The sequence below is a fragment of the Malus domestica genome, chromosome 09 (genome assembly GCF_042453785.1).
Source record: "Malus domestica chromosome 09, GDT2T_hap1".
Classification (NCBI taxonomy): Eukaryota; Viridiplantae; Streptophyta; class Magnoliopsida; order Rosales; family Rosaceae; genus Malus; species Malus domestica.
In genome coordinates, this window is record NC_091669.1 from 21,112,412 (window position 1) to 21,128,431 (window position 16,020).

The 16,020-nt window shown below is 37.5% G+C and overlaps 1 protein-coding gene across 2 annotated transcripts; it reads left to right on the forward strand.

Annotated features, from left to right (window-relative positions):
• The first annotated feature begins 3,740 nt into the window (after nucleotides 1-3,740).
• On the forward strand, nucleotides 3,741-12,474 carry LOC103436862 (pleiotropic drug resistance protein 1-like). Of its 2 annotated transcripts, XM_008375315.4 has the most exons (24): nucleotides 3,741-4,512; nucleotides 5,228-5,348; nucleotides 5,442-5,530; nucleotides 5,640-5,724; nucleotides 5,822-5,981; nucleotides 6,101-6,177; nucleotides 6,470-6,523; nucleotides 6,627-6,717; nucleotides 6,807-7,108; nucleotides 7,197-7,478; nucleotides 7,576-7,892; nucleotides 7,982-8,142; nucleotides 8,241-8,344; nucleotides 8,454-8,610; nucleotides 8,693-8,815; nucleotides 8,913-9,022; nucleotides 9,159-9,491; nucleotides 10,347-10,637; nucleotides 10,727-10,810; nucleotides 10,938-11,071; nucleotides 11,201-11,428; nucleotides 11,554-11,725; nucleotides 11,789-12,043; nucleotides 12,140-12,474. In XM_008375315.4, exons 1-24 carry the CDS (start codon nucleotides 4,187-4,189, stop codon nucleotides 12,395-12,397), a joined length of 4,314 nt encoding a protein of 1,437 aa, XP_008373537.1. In that variant the 5' UTR covers nucleotides 3,741-4,186; the 3' UTR covers nucleotides 12,398-12,474. The 2 variants fall into 2 exon arrangements, with proteins under 2 accessions (XP_008373537.1, XP_070660982.1); XM_070804881.1 differs by having other exon boundaries at nucleotides 11,554-12,043.
• The last annotated feature ends 3,546 nt before the right edge of the window (nucleotides 12,475-16,020 follow it).

Here is a 16,020-nt window from a genome sequence, read left to right on the forward strand (position 1 = left end):
GGTGTGCCTCGGCAGCCTAGGTGTGCCTCGAAAAAGCTAGGTGAGTTTTTCATAGACTTCCACAAAATAGAAGTGAAATTGATGCCGCCCTGGCCCACCTACAAGGCCACCTAGGTGCACTTAAAGGTGAGTTTTTTAAATCGCTGATGGTAATGCTAGACATGAGAAAGGGAAAGAGAATTATGGAGAGTAGAATCATAATGTGGTAAACCCTTCAAGGTTACATACAGAAAAAGGTGGTGTTGTTAACATATATGCACAGTTGGTGGTACTTTCAAGATTGTTCTCACTTTTGACACGTTCATGTTGGCTTCTAAGAGAATGATAGAAAGACCAAAATTCACCAAATTTTTCCTGTGCTGCTGTTTTAGATTCTACTGCATACTTCTTGTTTTTATATTTCCCAAAAGCTCAAGTTGTAACGGAATTGTAGTTAAGGTGATTAAAAGTGTTTATTGTTGCACGTGAAGTCTTGTATTCTATCCTCCCTCCCCCAATGACTCTTGAATCTTGTATCTAAAAAAACTTTAGTTAAATTAGCTCATCGATCAGAAGGATATAACAGGATTGTACTAAATCTCTTTTTTGGTGGATGCGTGGAGTAATTTTTGGGTTCAAACAGAATCATGCAACTTTTAATCTAAATATGTAGTAATCAATAGCATTTTTTTCTTCTCATTTTTTTTAAAAACAAATATCACTATTCTAATCTACTGTGAAGGGAGGAGGGAGGGTTTGAGTTAAGACGGCTTAGGTTGAAGAGGAAGGTATATTCGAACAATCCAGCACTTGCATCAATAATAGCATTCTAGATGCAAATAATTGTTTGGGTAAAATGTTGTTATTTTTAATATAATTGATATTGCTATTTTATGGTAGAGTGAGCGGAGGGGGAAGATTTGAATCCGAGTTGCAGTGAGTTCAAGAGAAAAACTCTTAACTACTAAACCAATCCATTGCTTGCGGGTAAAAATGTTTTTGTAAATCAACTTCATAAAACTTCCCAAACTATGAGGCCAATTTCAAATTGGTCATATCATTTCTGAGAGAAACTCAATAATTTTGTTTAAATAGCAAGTGAATAGCGTAAAAAAATATTTTGGGGTTTGCTATCTACACATCATTTTTTACTTCTCACACACCCCTTGTTAATTTCTGTCCATTGATCTTCTTTAATTCATCCGATCCGACGGCCGAAAACCACAAAGGTGTGAGAGAAGTAAAAAATGGTGTGTGGATATCACACCCCAATATTTTAGCTACTCATTTTAACTTTTCATCTCCAAGAACACTCTCTATTTTAACAAATTTTTAATATTTTGTTATGAACAATGTTTGGCTACTCAAGGATGAGTAGGAATTCTTGCTCAAAATTTTGTGTTTGATTTATAAAGCTTTGTACTTATAATCAGAACTATTCGTATTATGAATAATTCTATAAAAATCATTCATGCAAAAAAAAAAAATGAATTAAAACTATGGTCGTTTAGTCAATCTATTGCAACAAATACATACACAGTTCGTAATGTTTTATAGAGTGATTTATAATATGAACAGTTCTGATCATAAACACAAAGTTCGGCAACAAAAAGTTTTCAGGGGAAGCTCCTCTTCATTCTTTAAGTAGCCAAGTATTATTCTTTTATTATTAACATTCAAACTCAATCCACTCATTTTCTAAAAACAACATTCTATCACTTCCTTTTCTCCTTGGTCAAGAATCCACCCTCTAGTTTTATTATTTTTAATATTTAGCAAGTGAATATTTACCTCTAAATTTAAAGACTGACTGTTCATTTTGCTATAATTGAAACTCTTTTATAGCATCTCTTGGAGATGAATTTTTCGAATTTATCTCTTTAAAATAGTTTTTTGGTTGTTTTACACATCTCTTGGAGATACTCTAAGCTTTTAAGGTTTACAGTCATATACCAAACTTGAATAAAACCTAGATAACTTTCCTTCATTGAACTTCCCTTTGAGGTGGTTCGGTTATTGAATTGGAAGCCAAACCTAAAAGCTAGTCTTCTTGTTTAGTTGTTTAGGTAAGGTGTCCTTTTTAGGCACACCGGATCAACTACAAGGGGTTTTCATTAATAGTCTAGATAAACTTTTGTGTGTGATCAAAGCAGCATAGATTAATTAATTGAGTAATGTTAGAGAGATCATCAATTTCAATTATAGTTTGTAAACCATACAACATGGTTGTTGACGATTGGAAAACTTTTGTAGATAGAAAATGACACCAGTTTGAAGCCACCTCTGCGCCATTCTGTAGTGTGACGGATGCAATGCCAGATTCAAGAAATTTTCCTATTGGGTGCAAGATGATGAAGAGCATGAAAGACGTTGAAGGTCTTTTCTAAAACCACAAACATTCTTTGATGCTTTAAAACATTAAATCTTGATTTTTGAAATTTTAAAACAAAGATCGAACAGTTGAAAAGTCTGGAACATCTCATACTCTAGATCACCATAGAAAATCCCCTAAAATAATCATCTTGCATTCGTTTTTCTTTTGGTTTTTCCAATAACCATTAGTGCAATGTTGACTATTTTACCGTGCTAATAACTAACTCCACACAAAAAATTGATGTGAGTGTTGTTTGTAGGAATAAGAAAAGGATGTAACTGCTAACTTCCATCCAATATCCATACGACATTTGCAGATCATGTGCATAATGTGAGCGTTGCCAAACCGGCCACGATTATGGCATAGAAATTTGAATAAGTTGTGTAAGCTTGTTGTGACCTCGTCGTACATGCCTTTAAGAATCCAGCAGGCCGGCCGCAGGACTTTTGAGAAAAATATAGATGGGGGTTCAATTAACATTTAATGCACGTTCACATTTTGTCTCAAGACAAAAACCCTAAACCATAAGTTTATGATGGAAAATGACGTCTTTCTATAAGTTTCAATTGTCAATGTGATATGATGTTATGATGAATCTATTCTAATCCTAACTCAATAAGGAAAATTGAAACGGAATGCGACTGGTCGGTCTGGTCCGTAGATAACAAACTCTCACTCCTTTTCGAAGGTGGAGTCGTCTCCTTTCGGTTTTAAACATTAATACTCCGCATATAACTCATAAAACACTTCAGAAATATGTTCTAGTAGTTTGAATATCAACTCAAATTGAAGACACATGTTTCATATGAAGTTCTGTCTCTTAATCCAGAGGTGCAAACCAAGTTGTACATGGTTTTTAAACAATTGATAATAATGTGGTTCAACTTCATTATTGGCGAGAATCAAACCTAAAATCTCTCACTTACAAGTGACAAGAAATACTACTAAACTGTAGTACTAAGTGGCAACAAAAAATAATCATTTGAATTCATTCTCAATATCCTCCATTTATTTTAATGACATTAAAACTCTAGGAGCCAAATTCTGTAGATTTAGTTTCTAGAAGTCTTGAGTATCCTTCTCGATCTCTTCTTGTATTTCAAGGGAACTATTTTCACGGTTTTGATTATAAAATTTTATACAATAAATATTCGTTATTCGCAATGAGTGAGATATGTATAATGACTGGAATTAGTAATTTTTTGTTCTTACCGCGCCAATTTTAAATACATGAAAGAAAAATTTATATCTTTGAGATTTAAGGCTTCCACTGCCGTGCACGGTACACCTGCCTAGCATGGTACATTCTACTCACACACAAGGCCCACCCCCGCCCCTTCCTCGTTCTAAACTAGCACAAATGGTACTTTTCCCTCCCCCCCTCTTTCTCTATCTAACCTAACATGGTATTATATAGATGCATGTGTGTGTCTGTGACAGTCTTCCTCTTCCGTATTTCACCAGTGCACTACCAAGAGCCCTGTATTTCTGAAGCTCTCACAGCCTTGCATTTCAAAGTTAAATATTTGATCAAACATTTTCAGAACAAAATGCATGTTTGCTAAGGATTTAACTTCTAGAAGCTAATATCAAATTAATCCTGGGAATTTGGATTTGATAGTTTTCCCTTCTGCATTATTTCGAGAGTCTTGTATTTGTATTAAGTTTTCCAATGACCAATTTTTTTGTTACCAGAATTCAAAATCTTGACTCCATTGGTGCAATAGTTTTTGAAAGAAATTAGTTTTTATTTTGTGTGTGCGCGCGTGTTTCATTTGGCAGTTTTTAGTTGCTTTTGCGATTGCAGCAACAATTTGCGTTGTCCAATTGGAAATGGAGAGCGGTGATATACATAGAGCCGGAAATGGTCGCCAATTAGGCAGTTCTTTGAGATGGATGAACAATGGTATGGAAGTTTTTTCGAGGTCTTCACGTGGAGAAGATGAAGAAGTTGCTCTTAAATGGGCAGCACTTGAGAAGCTTCCCACTTACAACCGTTTGAGGAAAGGTATACTCACTATGCCGGGTGGTGAAGCTAGTGAAATTGATATACCAAATCTTGGCTTCCAAGAAAGAAAGGAATTGATTGAGAGGTTCCTGAAAGGCAACGATGAGGACAACGAGAGGTTCTTGCTGAAGCTTAAGAATCGAATCGATAGGTAATAAGATCCTCCTTATCCCATTTTTTATTATTATTCTTTTATGGTGCGATGGCAAGTGCCTTCGCCCATGAGCGGTAGGTCTCGGGTTCGAAACTTGGGGGCAGCCTCTCCATAAATGGGGGTAAGGTTGGCCGACATTCACCTCTCCCAGACCCTGCGTAAAGCGGGAGCCTTGTGCACTGGGTACAACCTTTTTATTCTTTTATATACAGTTAAGATATGAAAAGAATAATTCTATATAGGTTCAAGAACATTGATAAGTCAACAAGAGAAAAGGTATTCAGATTTCAGTTTAGTGCAGGATTCTGAAGGCCTAACTTACAATGAAATTCAGGTGATGGATTCTTTAGTGGTGGTAAATAAAGCCGTGTGAGAGGCAAGAACCGATTGTCACTTGACATAATAGTTTCGATTTATATGGGAGGTTTATGCCTCTAGTCTTTTTATTGGTGTTTTGGCTCTGATAGCAGTTTCCATGCAGTCTGCCACTTCCCATCTGACCATGTGGATGTCGAAGAAAGATAGTTGTAAAATTGTTACATACCGTCCTTAACACGGACATAATTTTTCTACATACATTATTGCTCAAGTTTTTGTATTGAATGTTGATTTGTTAGCATTTAGCAAGTTTCTTAATAATCAAACAAGGGAAATGTGTACTTAAATGTTTTAGCTGAACTTTTTTTATGGGTTGTTTCTGAATACTTTTCAGGGTTGGAATTGTTCTTCCAACAATTGAAGTTCGATTTGAGCAGTTAAATATAGAAGCGGAAACTTATGTAGGCAGCAGAGCTTTGCCTACACTCTTTAACTTCTGTGTTAACATTATCGAGGTAACATAGATGCAGAAGTTGGTATTTTTTGTTGATCGACTTTTCCGCGATATTATTCTCACAGTTTAATTACTTTTTCCATTGATCTTGAAGGACATCTTGATTGGTCTCCGTATTCTTTCAAGTAGAAAGACTCATCTGTCGATCCTCCACAATGTTAGCGGAATCATAAAGCCTAGCAGGTGAGCAAAGGGAATTACTTTGCACTTGTTTTACTTGCTCACCACTAAAAGGAGAAGAAAAGGATATTTTGGGCTCCCAGATTTCATTTGTTTTGGATGCATTTTGTAGGATGACATTGCTATTGGGTCCTCCAAGTTCTGGTAAGACCACGCTCTTGTTGGCTTTGGCAGGAAAGCTGGATCCGGACCTAAAGGTGAAAAGGAATCTCACTTTAAGCTCTAAATTTTCTCTAATTGGTGTCCAGAAATTTATTCACATAACTAATTTGAAAAGAAAATTTTTCGCTTCAGCTTTCCGGAAGGGTGAGTTATAATGGGCATGGAATGAATGAATTTGTACCCCAAAGAACTGCTGCCTACATCGGTCAACATGACCTTCATATTGGAGAAATGACTGTAAGGGAAACCTTGGCCTTTTCTGCAAGATGCCAAGGGGTCGGAACACGTTATGGTTAGTTCATTTCGTGGAACTACTTTCTTTTCCTTCCATACTGTTTTTACGGTACATTCAAACGGGTTTGTATATATGTAAAAGAAATGAATCATTTTCAATTATTTGGCCAACTATAGATATGCTCTCAGAATTGTCCAGAAGAGAGAAAGAAGCTAATATCAAGCCTGATCCAGTCATTGATGTCTTCATGAAGGTGAGAAATAAAGCTACAGTACACTGTTGAACACAAAAGCACGCATGCACGCACGCATGCATCTGCATGCACACGCGCAGAGTCTATATCATGGAGTCTTCTGGCAGATATCATACCATGGAATTTTTACTGTAACTGATAGTTTAAAAAAACATTGACAATGATAATAATAGGCGGAAATAGTTCTTAAGTACTTCATATTATCTAACTGAATGAGATTTATTTACTTTTTTCGAATTAAGAGTACTTGCTTGCTTCATGTGGTTCCAATTATTGGCTTCCAATGTTGTAGGCAATATCAACAGAAGGGCAGGAGGTGAACGTCGTGACAGATTACATTCTAAAGGTAAACAACGCCGAGAAGTTTACCTTTGATCATAAGAGTCCTTTCAAAAATCCCTAAACAATTTTCTTAAATCAGTTATATCTAAGTCCTTTTCTTTTAAAAGATTCTGGGACTGGAAGTCTGTGCTGATACCATAGTAGGGGATGAAATGTTAAGAGGCATCTCTGGAGGACAAAAAAAGCGTGTCACAACAGGTAGAGAAATTCAAAAACTAATTTATAATGCATCATCGAATTGTTCTTCTCTGCATACATTTTTAAGATCTTAAAAAATCCTTTGACAGGTGAGATGCTTGTTGGACCTGCGAGGGCATTGTTCATGGACGAGATATCTACTGGTTTGGACAGCTCAACGACATTTCAAATTGTGAATTCAATCAAGCAATGCATTCACATTCTTAATGGAACGGCAGTCATCTCACTCCTACAGCCAGCACCAGAGACTTACGATCTTTTTGATGATATTATCCTCCTCTCGGATGGGCAGATTGTGTACCAGGGTCCCCGCGAACATGTGCTTGAGTTTTTTGAATCTATGGGGTTCAAATGTCCTGAGAGGAAAGCCATTGCTGACTTCCTACAAGAGGTAGCTAGCTGTAAATTATCCTTTGTTATTCTCACCTACTAATTATCATAGAACAATGGAATTGTATACTTCATCAAATTTTCTATAGGTGACATCAAGGAAAGACCAGGAGCAGTATTGGGTACGGAAAGATGAACCCTACAGTTTCATAACAGTTAGGGAATTTTCGGTGGCATTTCAATCATTCCTTGTGGGACAGAAACTTGGAGATGAATTGTCCATTCCATTCGACAAGAGCAGAAACCACCCGGCAGCTTTGACAATCAAAGAGTATGGTCTTAAAAAAGGAGAACTGTTGAAAGCTTGCTTCTCAAGAGAATATTTGCTCATAAAGAGGAATTCCTTTGTCTACGTCTTCAGGCTGACTCAAGTAGGTTTTAATATATATATACATATTATAGTTCTTCATTTAGTATTTTAGAAAGAACACTTTATTAATTAGTTAAAATTCTGTTTGCTGCTTCTAGTTGATAGTCATGGCTCTGATCACCATGACAATCTTCCTACGAACAAAGATGCCCCGTGATTCAGTAGATGATGGAGGAGTTTATATGGGTGCTTTGTTCTTCTCAGTGGTCATGGTGATGTTCAATGGGATGGCAGAGCTTTCGATGACCATTATGAAGCTTCCCGTCGTTTATAAGCAAAGAGACCTCCTATTCTTCCCTGCATGGGCATTTGCTCTTCCAACATGGATTCTCAAGATCCCTATAGCATTTATAGAAGTAGGAGTTTGGGTGTTCATGACCTACTATGTGATTGGATTTGATCCAAATTTTGATCGGTAAACAAGTTAAAAATCAGAACTAACTTGTTTGTCCTTCTGCATGCATTCCGATCCCTGATGCTTGGTTTTGTTTGCACATGCTGCAGGTTTTTCAGGCAATATGTACTGCTGTTACTTGTTAATCAGATGGCTTCTGCATTATTCCGTTTTCTTGCAGCAGCGTGTAGGAACTTAATTGTTGCTAACACCTTAGGGTCATTTGCATTGCTCATACTTTTCACACTGGGTGGCTTCGTGCTTTCGAGAGGTAACCAATATATTAACATAACATTTATGCATACGGGAGAGACAGTATTTATTCTTTTGTTGCAGCGTATATGATGCTTTAATTCCTTAATGTCACAGATGATATTAAAAAATGGTGGATTTGGGGTTACTGGATTTCACCTATGATGTATGCTCAGAATGCAATATCAGTTAACGAACTACTCGGGAAAAGTTGGAGACATGTACTTCCTTCAAAATCATCTTGCATTCGTACCTCTGCAAGATAATTCATATATTTTGTGTTTGTTTCTTTAAACGTATCTGATATCTGCATTTACTTTCCAATAAAAGGTGCTCCCAAACTCAACAGTAGCTCTGGGAGTTGCAGCTTTGAAGTCCCACGGAGTCTTTCCACACGAATATTGGTACTGGATAGGTGTTGGGGCAATGGCTGGATTTGCATTACTATTCAACATTTTTTACATTGTCGCTCTCACGTACCTAAACCGTGGGTATCTTTACCTTATCCGTCCATTTAAACATTTGACGAATTAAGATTATTATTCACGTGGGAAACAATTGCCATGCAGCACTTGGGAAACCTCAGGCTGTTAAATCTGAAGATTCACAAAGCAATGAAAACGATGGAAGAACAGAAAGAACAAGTCAGTTACCACGCAGCCAAAATAGCTCAAGTCAACAAACCAAGACAGGTGCTAATTCTCATCCATAATGTGCATACCTCTAACGCTTGTGTGTTTGTGTACTTCTTGCTCTTGGATGAACATCAAAATCTTAATTGGCATGCAGAGAGTAGGAATCAAGAAGCTATTCGTAACAACAGAAGAGGGATGGTTCTTCCATTTGAACCTTATTCCATCACTTTTGATGAAATTATATACTCAGTTGACATGCCACAGGTAACTTCAAACCGAATGAAGTGCTTTAGATCATTTTGTTAGGTTACTTTTTCCGGTGTAGTTTTGTCAAATTACTTAAAGAGAATAGTTATGCCAAACGAAGTCTGAACTAACATGAAATGATCTGAACTAACAGGAAATGAAGACCCAAGGTGTCGTAGAGGACAAATTAGTGCTTCTGAACGGGGTGAGTGGTGCTTTCAGGCCAGGTGTTTTAACAGCTTTGATGGGTGTGAGCGGTGCTGGAAAAACCACTCTCATGGATGTATTGGCGGGTAGGAAGACTGGCGGATATATTGAAGGAGACGTCAAAATTTCTGGCTACCCAAAGAAGCAAGAAACATTTGCTCGGATTTCTGGATATTGTGAACAAAATGACATCCACTCCCCTCATGTGACTGTCCATGAGTCTTTGCTCTACTCAGCATGGCTTCGTTTGCCATCAGAAGTTAAGGCTGAAACCAGAAAGGTTAGTGTGATAATATATAAATCTAAAACCAGAATATGTTTCAGGGTTTATGATTAGTGTTACAAAACAAGAAAATTGGGTGTGATCGTGAACAATCCAAACAACCCTTACATTTTCTGTCAAGCCGTTTAACCTTTTTAACAAAAAAAAAAAAGTCTTTTAGGGCCATTTGGTATTCTATCCAAAAACTTTGATTGTTTTTAAAATTAATTTTCAAATAACAACACTTAAAAACAATTTTCTTTTAAATCTCAAATTTCAAAAATCTGTTTGGTTGAGTTTTTAAAATATTTTTTTTTTTGTTTGAATTCAAACTACCTTGAGCAAAAATTGGAGGAGAGAGAGAGAATTGGGAAAGAGGAGAGAAGAAATTGTTGATGAGGAGAGAGAAAGACAAGTAGAGGGCAAGGTGGTGAGGGAGAGAGCAAAAAATTACGGTGAGGGGGAGTGAGAAGAAAGAGAGGGTGATGAGACAAAGGTTGAGGAGAGAGAGAGAGAGGACGGGGTGTGATGTGGGAAGAGAGGAAAAAGAGCTTTGAGAGAGAAAAAAAGCAAGGGTTAGGAGAGAGAAAAAAAAGATGTTGAGGAGAAAGCAAAAAAATACTCTAAAAACTCATTTTTAGTGTTTTTAAGAAATAGCCTATGTTTTTAAGCTAGTTTTGAATCCAATTTTTATAAAAAACCCTACCAAACAAGAATTCAACGCCTAAACTCAAAAAGTGTTTTTCAATTAAAAAAGTTGAACTCATGTAGGATACCAAACAAGCCCTAAGTTTTCTTTCTTCTTTCCGTATGGAAAAATATATATATAACTGGTTGTGATAACGTTGATTTCTAATTGTGAATTAATTGCAGTTGTTCATTGAGGAAGTGATGGAACTTATAGAACTGAAGCCATTGAGGCAAGTGCTAGTTGGGCTGCCTGGCGTGAATGGTCTCTCAACTGAGCAGCGCAAACGGCTAACCATTGCAGTTGAACTAGTAGCGAACCCCTCGATAATATTTATGGATGAGCCAACTTCAGGTTTAGATGCAAGAGCTGCTGCAATTGTCATGAGAACAGTTAGGAACACAGTGGACACTGGAAGAACAGTTGTTTGCACCATCCACCAGCCCAGCATTGACATATTTGAAGCTTTCGATGAGGTGATAATAATGTTAATTGATTGCAAGTCTAGTTTTTCTTTTCTCTCTGTCATATATTCGAGTATGATAGAATAATAATGTGATTGCAGTTACTCCTACTGAAGCGAGGAGGACAAGAAATATATGTCGGGCCATTGGGTCGCCACTCTTGCCATCTAATCCAGTATTTTGAGGTAGGATGTGATGGACGAACAAGTAGATGGTCCTATTTCCCTAATGCAACAATGAATGTTTTAAATTCTTCCTTCATTTCAATAACATGGGTTAATTGTACGTTAACACTCATTTATTTGAACGAAGGGAATTGAAGGAGTCAGTAAAATAAAAGACGGTTATAATCCAGCAACTTGGATGCTGGAAGCTACGACTTCAGCACAAGAATTATCTTTGGGGATTGATTTTGCCCAAGTTTACAAAAATTCAGAGCTATACAGGTTTGTTAATTGATATTTCACTCCTACATGGTATAATAGTGTACCACGGAAAAATATTGACATCCTTCCCATATGTTTATATATCTTTAATTAGTAGCTGAAATCATTGCTTGGCATAATATGGTTCAGGAGAAACAAGCAACTTATTAAAGAATTCAGCACACCAGCTCCTCCTTCAAAGGACCTCTATTTCCCCACTCGATACTCGCAACCATTTCTCGTACAGACCATTGCTTGCTTATGGAAACAACATTGGTCATATTGGCGCAACCCGTTATATAATGCAGTAAGATTGCTCTTCACAACTATCATAGCGTTGATGTTGGGGTCAATGTTCTGGAACCTCGGCTCCAAAACGTAAGTTAGAACAAGGAAACAAAGAAATGAGTTGGTGAAACTCATTAGCCTTTTCTTCTTTTTTTCTTTTTTTTCTTTTCTCTATTTGTCCTGTATTTCGATTTGCTTTGTATTATTTGATGCAGAAGAAGGCAACAAGATTTGTTCAATGCAATGGGTTCTATGTATACTGCCGTTCTCTTCCTCGGGATACAAAATGCTACCTCAGTGCAGCCTATAGTGGCTATTGAAAGAACAGTCTTCTATAGAGAAAAGGCAGCAGGGATGTATTCTGCTTTGCCATATGCATTTGCTCAGGTCTCTCTCTCTCTCTCTCTCTCTCTCTCTCTCTCTCTCTCTCTAATTTCTACCTTGTTACAGGTTTTGATTGAGCTCCCATATATTTTACTACAAGCGGTTGTTTATGGTGTCATAACTTATGTGATGATCGGATTTGACATGACTTTTGTTAAATTCTTTTGGTACCTATTCTTCATGTACTTCACATTGTTGTACTTCACATTTTACGGCATGATGACTGTGGCTGTGACACCAAACCATCATGTTGCTGCGATTGTTTCCTCTGCATTTTATGCACTGTGGAACCTCTTTTCAGGCTTCATCATCCCACGGCCGGTAATTGTTGATTATTTTTATGAACTAGAAGAATTTTTCGCGATATATAACTCGTTCTAATATTTCATTGTTTTCATTTTTCCACTTGCGCAACAGAGGATTCCCATATGGTGGAGATGGTATTACTGGGCGTGTCCGGTGGCTTGGACCTTGTATGGATTGATCGCATCACAGTTCGGAGATCTGAACGATATGCTCGATAATGGTCAAACTGTCGAACAATTTCTGAGAAGTTACTTTGGTTTCAGACATGACTTTGTGGGAGTTGTTGCAGTAGTGCATGTTGGGGTTACAGTGCTCTTTGGATTCATCTTTGCCTTCTCTATTAGGGCGTTTAATTTCCAAATGCGATAAATGTATCTTTGTATTATTCGCGAAGATAAATTTTAGATTACTAAAATAAACATATCAAGTCATTGGAATTCCTTTAATCACCGTTACATAATTTGCGGTAGGATAGTGCTATCCGCACATCCATTTTTACTTTTCACACACCTCTTTTGATTTTTAGCCGTCAAATAAAATGAATTGAAGAAAATTAATAATAAAAAATAACAAAGGTGTGTTAGAGGTAAAACTTCATGTCAATCAAATAATCTGCAAAACTTCACGCTTTGGTAGTGAACCCTAGAAATATAGAAATATTGTAATGCAAGAAATCGTGTCAATCAAATAATCTGCAAAACTTCATGCTTTGGTAAATACTTGTAACCAAAGAATTGCACTTTGTTAATTAAAAAAATAAGGTTAAAGAAAAATTTTAGTCGTACAAGAATGGGCTGAGTGCTAATATAAGATGTACAAACTGATAATATTGTTTATATTTTGAAGGTATACTAGCTATAAAGGCTTTTTAATCAAAATGATCATTGAAATTTGAAATCAATAGAAGTGGTCCCTGAGATTGTTCACCATCAATCATTATGGTCATTCCGTGCAAAATTATGTCAAATAAGGATCAAAATGACAAATATACCCTAAATTTATTAAACAATGGGCTAAAATGATTTGACAAAAATTAAATGTATTTTGGTCATTCTATTCTTATTTAATAGAGATTTTTCAAGGAATGACCAAAACGATTGATGGTGGACAAACTCAGGGACAAATTCTATTGATTTCAAATCTCAATGAATAAAGTGAGGAGTTATGCAAATCTTAGAGACAATTTTGGCTAAAAAGTCAGCTATAAATCATATCTAAATTACTAGATTGATAATAACTTTCATCTTATTTATGAGTTCAGTGATGGTTCTAACCTGTGACCTCCAATGTAAATAAATTTCTATTGATGGAAACGACAAAAATAAGTCCGAAGAGAACAACAAATTGTTGATGTGTAAATCGAAGAACTGATTTGAGAGTGTTTACATGTTTTAATCTGTGTAAAAACTCAAGCTCATAGGCTGAGTAAATTGATTCAGAGTAATTAACTTTATTAGGTCTCATAAGGCTTAGTGAGTGACAATTGTTATAATCTCATAGAAGTATAAGATGGATGAGCTCATAAGCTCAGCATGTTTGATGGCATGAATTGGATTGCAGATTCACATTCTCTGTGACCTTTGATTGTTTCCTTTCTTCTTCGAAGCTCTCTAAATATTCTCTGACCATTTCATCATCTATTTTCATCACTACTTCTCATAAATTGTATCAGAAATCTACTTTAACATGGTCTCAAAGCCAAGTTAGGTCTGAGCTTTCTAGGCGTTATTTGTGAAGGTTCGAACTCTGATTCACAGCAAACACTTATTGCAGTGATTCATGTTCGTATCAACGATCTAAGTCTAATATGGCTGGATCCAGTAGAGGAGAACTAAGAGCACCGATCTTTAATGGTGAAAATTTTTGATTTCATTTTACAGTCACATGAGCTATGGAATTTGGTTAAAAAGAGGTTTGATACTCCAACGAAGAAGGAAAAGGAGCTTATAGCAACTGAAAGCAAGTTGTTGTGAGAACATCTAGTTAAGGATGCAACAACACTTGAAATCATCCAGGGTGTTGCCTCCAAACAAATTTTCCTATGGATTACAATGCAAGAGACTGCAAAGGCAGCTTGGGACATTTTGAAGCAAGAATTTGTTGGAGATAAACAAGTAAAATCTATAAAACTCTAAGGTTTTAAATGAGATTTTGAATACACTTGTTTGTACCATACTTGACGAATCCCGAAACTACTGAACACCGGTCAACGTTACAACGTCAAGGACCCAGAAGAGTTTCCCTCCAACCAGGAGGCTAATCACAGCGCAACACGTGTTGACATTAGAAGCCAATCATAGCGTGACACGTGTCAACATCAGAAGCCAATCACAACACGACACATGTCAATGTCAGAATGAAACTAGAAACTCTCTCTTATAAATAGAGATCATTCTCTCACAATATTTCTCAATGTCATTTGTACTAAATCATTCACTAGTACTCACTAAAGGAGAGCTTGAACCTATGTACTTGTGTAAACCTTTCACAATTAATGAGAACTCCTCTACTCCGTGGACGTAGCCAATCTGGGTGAACCACGTACATCTTGTGTTTGCTTCCCTGTCCTTATCCATTTACATACTTATCCACACTAATGACCGGAGCAATCTAGCGAAGGTCACAAACTTAACACTTTATGTTGTACCAAAGTCCCTACTGATTTTATGCATCAACATTTGGCGCCGTCTGTGGGAACAACACTTATTCCCACTCTCTTCAGCTTTGTTAAGCTGGTTTCCACCATTTGTACACTCTTTTTTAACTAGGCATCCCTTTCCAACATGGGGAGCCAAGAAAGCCATAGCACACAAAATGACACCCCTTTTGCACTTGGTGCGAGGCAACGAAAGAAGGAAGGAAAGAGGGTTGCTCTTCAAGCTAAAGTTGATGAGCTAGAAGCTCAGAACAACAAGATAGCAATGAAGAATGAGGTCCTCTAGGAGCAGTATGAGAACCTTTTTGAGACGCTCCACGAAACTAGGCGTACTCAAACACGCGAGCTCGTTACCCCTGTGGACATCAACCATCATCTGGGTGCCCCCCAACACGGAGGGTCACCTTCCTTCGATATGGGTATCCCTGATGAGGAGCGAGCTAATCATCAAAACATTGATCAACATGAGACTTCTCTCAACCCAGTTGCTTGGACCCGAAGCAGGAGAAGTGGAGGAAGACACCTCCTTGCAGAAGGGTTGGAAGGATCGAAAGTCGTTTATCGTGACGGCCGAGACTTCTTAAAGCAATGTCGAGAGAATCCCCTCCACATATGCTTGAAGATCAATGACCCACGGGTTTCTGAAAGACTCGGTCCCCTCTCACGACCAAGGCCAGCTGCCAATCTAGGGAAGGAACGACAGGTCTCAGAAGAACATGAAGGTACAGGGGACTCTGAGGTATTCTGACAGACTCGCTCTAGAAGTCAGTACGGCGAGTCCAAGGAAAAATCACACTCCCTTGCTCAAACTTTCCTACTTCCAAGAGGTGATGGAGACTTACGAAAGAAAATCCCAGTGGTACATGACTTCACTCAGGACCTCCTTGTCCTACAGCTCATTGAGGAAGTAAACAAGTTGAAAGGCGAACGTCAGGCCGAGATACCTGACTGGAACCAACCCAGGCTTGGCCCTCTCAGAAAGAGGATCCTCGACACCCCCTTCAAGCGAAGATAAAACAAAAGCTTGGTTTACAACTCTATACTGGAAGAGAGAACCCAATTGAACACCTTAACCTCTTTGAGTCCATCATGGTATATCGGATGCACATCGACGAATAGCGATGTCTTCTCTTCCTCTCCACCCTCTTTGGCGGAGCTCTAAACTGGTATTGTCGTCTTCCATTTGAGATAGTACACTCATTTGAGGAACTGAGGAAACTGTTTGTCTCTCAACACATCTTCCAGACCGATCGCTTGCATTCTGCAGATAACTTGTACACTATTCACCAAAGCCAGACGAGTCACTAAGAGAGTATGCCGGTCGTTTCAGCCATGA

Bases quoted from the DNA above. Each gene is read 5' to 3' on its own strand.
- LOC103436862 (XM_070804881.1), top strand. From the start codon at position 4,187: ATGGAGAGCGGTGATATACATAGAGCCGGAAATGGTCGCCAATTAGGC. The intron at 6,178-6,469 runs GTGAGAAATAAA...CCAATGTTGTAG, and splicing joins TCATTGATGTCTTCATGAAG to GCAATATCAACAGAAGGGCA. The intron at 6,524-6,626 runs GTAAACAACGCC...TTCTTTTAAAAG, and splicing joins TGACAGATTACATTCTAAAG to ATTCTGGGACTGGAAGTCTG.